Consider the following 5078-nt stretch of genomic DNA (forward strand, 5'->3'; position numbering starts at 1 on the left):
CTGTTACTAGGTTAAAATGAATTGACACTTATGGAGCCCTTAAAATACTTCCTGGGATGGGCAGTGGTGGCACACGCCTTTAATCCAAGCACTTGGGAAGCAGAGTCGGATGAGTCTCTGTGAGTTCAAGGCCAGCCTGGTCTACAAAGTGAGTAGCAGGATGGCCAGGGCTACACAGAGAAACCCTGTCTTGAAAAAACTAACTAACTAACTAACTAACTAACTAACTAACTAACTAACTAATGCACCTGGCATACATAAGATGCCACATAAATGCTTGCTTAACAAGATTTTTTATCCTGAAATGAGAAAGTTTAATAAAAATCATGAGAGCCTCTAGGCTGGCCAAAGCTCACACTCTGGGTACATCGTTAGAGCTGAAGAGTCCAGAGACAAGCCTGGCGCACAGAGTGATGTCAAACCTACTGAAAACACAAGTCCATAGGAGCGGGCAGTATCTTAGCTGGGAGAATATCTGCCCCCTGACTGCTCCCAGAGCACAGACTGTACTAGGCCAAGGGTCTTTGGCAGGATCTGTGTCAGGGAGGAGTGGGGGATGAGCAAACTGCATAGACAGCAGCCCTGGAAAACATTTTAGAAGCGTTGGTTGGTTAGAGCCAGGAGAGCAGGAAAAAAGTCTCCTCTGTTGAGACCTCATCACAAGAGAAAGTATGGGGAGAAAGGAGAGAGACTTGAATTGGCAGAGGGTGAAGCATCGCAGAGTGAAGACCAGAGCATAGTCTGCCATTTCCACCACCACCAGCGCTGCCCACAATGCCACTGCTACCACAGCCACCACCCTGTGGCTGCCCCGCAGGCATGCCCTTAGTAGCTTTCAGAGAGAGAAGTAGCCTTAATCCCTTGTGTGTTGAGTAGAAAGTGGTGGACTCTGGCTCGTGTCATCTGAGGTTTGAAGGTTTCTGTGTAGCACTGATAATGAGCGGTCTGTTCACCTGCCATCTTAGGGTCTAGGTTCAGATAGTGAACAGGCTTCCCATACATTACACCTTATATAGTGACTTCCCATAGCACGAGAAAAAAATGCCTGGCAGAAATCATGTAAGGGAATAAGATTTGTTCTGGATCCAGTTTCCGGGGAGTTTTAGTGCGTCCTGTGGGGGAGATGTGTCTGTGACAATGTCAGGACCGTCACGGGGCACCATCGGGAAAGAGAATGTTGTCCTGGAGCTACAAGCAGCTTTAAGAAATGCCTGCACATTCCCATCTGCTTATACTAGCCGCGCCTCATCTGCTAAAGACTCCACGGCCTTCAAAGTAGCAGTGTAAACATGGGACTCAGTCTGTGGGGACACTGAGTCCCACGCCACACACTTTTATTGAAAAACTGCTGAGATTTGCTCACTAGCAGAGAGTCTTTCATGTTACCTGTAGATCAGAGAAGTCTCCAATACTGTAAATGCCAGTTCCTTCAGGCTTATACTTCATTGGTTTGTTAGCTATCTCTTCTGCCAAGGTAAATGTCCCTGTGCATCTTGGTGTTTCTGCGGGCACAGACTCCCTGCTGTCTGATTCTGACTGCTTTGATGGGAGAGGTGAGGCATTGGCTTAGCAGGTCCTACAGAGTTTATCTGTGTAACCCTGGCTGCCTTGGAACTCACTCTGTAGACCATGCTGGCCTAGAACTCAGAGATTTGACTGCCTCTGCCTCCCAAGTGTGCTACCACTGCCCGTTTTAAATTTTAATTGCTTTTTCTGTTCTTGTTTTGTTTTTTCTTAGAAACAAATGACTGTTTCATTGCCCTGAGTAAATGTTCAGTGAGAAGATAGAACACCAACTTCTCTTAACTTTATCCTAAATGAGCACATCTGTATTTCCTAAATTCATTTCCCCTGAATGCACATTCTCCTGAGTATATGGTTGCTTGGTCCTTTCTGTAAATTCCTAACATGCTGTTGGGGCAGTTACTTGCAATTTTTCTAAAATCTTATTTAATTTTGATGAGGTATACATGTAAGAATTCCCTTGCTTCAGCAGACATTATCAAGTTTTAAAGGAAAGAGCTGTAGCCTGAAGAGTTTAAGTTCAGTCGCAACGGAATGAAGGCAGCATCTAACTTTCCAGCTTAGCTGTGTAACACTTTGTCCTTTGGTTCGTGTCCGTGTAGCCTGGGATGTTTGTTGTCTTTATCGCTCCTCATGCATCTTCTCATAATGTGCTTTTTGGTCTTGGGGAGAACTCTCCTCCCAGGAGCTTCTGAGCACAGTGCTGGTGGCTGTGCTCTGTAGACCAAGGGACGGCTCATGGACTAACCCTTGTTAGCCACCCAGAGTGAACGTTGGATTTTACCTGGTATTAACTGTTGTGTTTGTTTTCTTGATTTTGATGTCTTTTCAGATAATACATCCCAAAACTGATGATCAGAGAAACAGATTGCAAGAGGCTTGCAAAGATATCCTGCTGTTCAAGAACCTGGATCCAGTAAGATAAATCGTGATAATAGAAGAGGGTCAACACCTGGGCAAGGACCTGAATCCCTCCCTTTACGCGCTCAGTTCACTCTGGGATCATGGTGGAGGCAGAGGGTTGCATGCACTTTCTGGTCTTAGATCTGTGGATACCAGATACACTGTGTTAGAGCGCCAAGGGAAGATAATGTCATATTCTCACAGCCAACCCTGGGGTGGTGCAGGGGAGGAGAGGTTAGACCCCTGTGTATCGCAGAGGCCCCTGGTGGTTCATCGAGGGAGAGGCTAGACCCCTGTGTACCACAGAGGCCCCTGGTGGAGGTCTTCCCTGCTGCTCTCAACAGTCAGTAATAGGAAATATTTGAATGCGTGTAAGCTCTACATTGTTCATATTTTAAATGTAGCATTTTACTTGGCTCAAGGCAAGGGAATGTTTGATTCTTGGAAAGAATTTTGACATCTCTAGTCTACACAGAGGGTGTTTCTAGCATACTGCTTGGTATGGCATGTGCGTTTAGATTTAGCTTCATGCGGTTGGATAAGTGTTCTGCTTTGTCATCATGGGTCATGTTTTTGCTATCTAGGGATTTAGAAAAGAGCTGCTGCTTATTCCAAATGTGAAGAACCAGCTTTTACTACTTACTTCAACCTTGGGTTTTTCAAACTCCACCTCTTCTAGTTTTCAGATTGATGTCTGAGAACATCAAGTCCTGCTGGTTTTTAGATAGGATTTTTGTTTTGTTTTTGTTTGGACATTTTTTTTGAAGCACTAAGGCTCTACATCATACCCTTTTATAGGTCATGCTTACACCCTGAAATACTAAAAGAACTCAATAACTTCTTATATAACCTTATATCATGTTCTCTAGGAACATGAATTACATTTGGACCTTGTACGTCATCCCTGAGTTCAGATTATTGTTTTGACATTTTAGGTTGTTGTTTTGTTTCATTTTGTTTTTTCTTTTTCTTTTGTTTTTCTTGTCTGTTTTTTTTTTGTTGTTTTTGTTTTTTGTGTTTTTTGAGACAGGGTTTCTTTATGTAGCCTTGACTGTCCTAGAACTAGTTCTGTAGACCAGACTGGCTTCGAGCTCATGGAGATCCATCTGCCTCTGCCTCCCGAGTGTTGGAATTAAAGGTGTGCACCGCCACTGCCTGTCTTTGACTTTGACATTTCCCATTGCCTCGTTTATTCGTTTCTTGAGGGCAGAACACACACCTTTTCCTGCTTCATTTAGCTCTTTAATGTATGCCCCATTGTCCTTTGTACTCACCAGTGCCTGAAGCCAGAACATTCTGAATTACATCCTGATTTTTGTAGCTATGCATACTTGGTAGTAATATTTCAAATAGAGTTGGTAATTTTAACAAAGTAGTGGTATTTAAAGACTGTCTAGGGCTGAGGGGAGATGGCTCAGTGAATAAAATGCCTGTCCTGCAAGCGTGAGGACCTGAGTTCAGATCCCTGGTGCCCCTGTAAAAACCAGATGTGGCAGCGTGTGCCTGTAACCCAACACTAGAAGGAAGGAGGTGGTGTGTGTGGAGACAGGTAGATTCCAGAGGCTTGCTGACAGGCCTGTGTAGCTAAATGGCTGACTCCAGATTCAGTGAGAGACCCTGTCTCCAAGAAGTAAGGTGGAGTGCTAAGACACCAACATTGATCTCTCTGGCCTCCATGTGAGGATAGCGTGGGAAAATGCATCTCCACAAACACATGCATACAAGACACACATGCATACACACATGCACGCACAACAAATAAATAAAGGCTCAAATCTTATCGAAACGTACAGTAATCTCTGACTGCTTCCAGGTGTGTAGCCACCTCATGCAAACAACTGGAATTGAACTCAGTGGCTCACATAAACGAAGAAAAGATATAGGAGGGGACTTCTTGGAAAGAATGCGTTCAGAGGGAGAGGAGTAAGGGGGGGGGTGATGGGGGGAGTGGCCAACATTCATTATATACATGTATAAAATTGTCAAAGAATAAAAAGCACTTAACCCATTTGAAGGTTAGTAGGAGCAAACAGATATACTAAACAGAACACAGTGACTCTTTTAACTGTGATTCTGCTCTTCTGGTATGGATTCATCTGTTCCTTCCCCTCTTTTTCTTCTTTTTCTTTTCCATTTGGCCTGATGTGTGCTAAGCAGGTGCACTGTACTTATAAACCCAATCCACTTTTTACTTTTATTTTGAGGAAGTGTCCCAGGACCGAGTTACCCAGACTGAATTTCACCTCATTCTGTAGCCCAAGCAAGCCTTGTAATTGATCCTTCAGACTTGATTTCCCAAGTAGCTGGGATGAGAGGCCTGAACCACTGGGCGTAGCTAAATGAACTCTTATATGAAAAGGATTTTACAAAGATTAAACCGTCTGCTAAAAGTCTTCTGTAACATCCATACTACTACTTGTACTATGGTCTTGTAGCCTGTGCTGTGTGTACTATGGTACTACGCCTGTAGCCTGCTGCTTGCACCAGAGTCGAGAGTCAGGCAAGGGGCTGGATATTGAAACACACACACACACACACACACACACACACACACACACACACACGGAGAGAGAGAGAGAGAGAGAGAGAGAGAGAGAGAGAGAGAGACAGACAGACAGACAGACAGACAGACAGACAGACAGACAGACGCA

General features: G+C 44.3%; 1 protein-coding gene across 1 annotated transcript in view; it reads left to right on the top strand.

The window, feature by feature from the left end:
• The window catches only part of Prkar2b (protein kinase cAMP-dependent type II regulatory subunit beta), a 98622-nt gene that overhangs the window by 59533 nt on the left and 34011 nt on the right, over positions 1–5078 (top strand). Inside the window, exon 4 of the mRNA XM_005343871.3 lies at positions 2357–2440. Within this exon, the coding sequence (XP_005343928.1) occupies positions 2357–2440 (84 nt within the window). The remainder of the gene's footprint in view (positions 1–2356; positions 2441–5078) is intronic.

This window comes from Microtus ochrogaster, chromosome 1 (genome assembly GCF_000317375.1).
Source record: "Microtus ochrogaster isolate Prairie Vole_2 chromosome 1, MicOch1.0, whole genome shotgun sequence".
Taxonomy (NCBI): Eukaryota; Metazoa; Chordata; class Mammalia; order Rodentia; family Cricetidae; genus Microtus; species Microtus ochrogaster.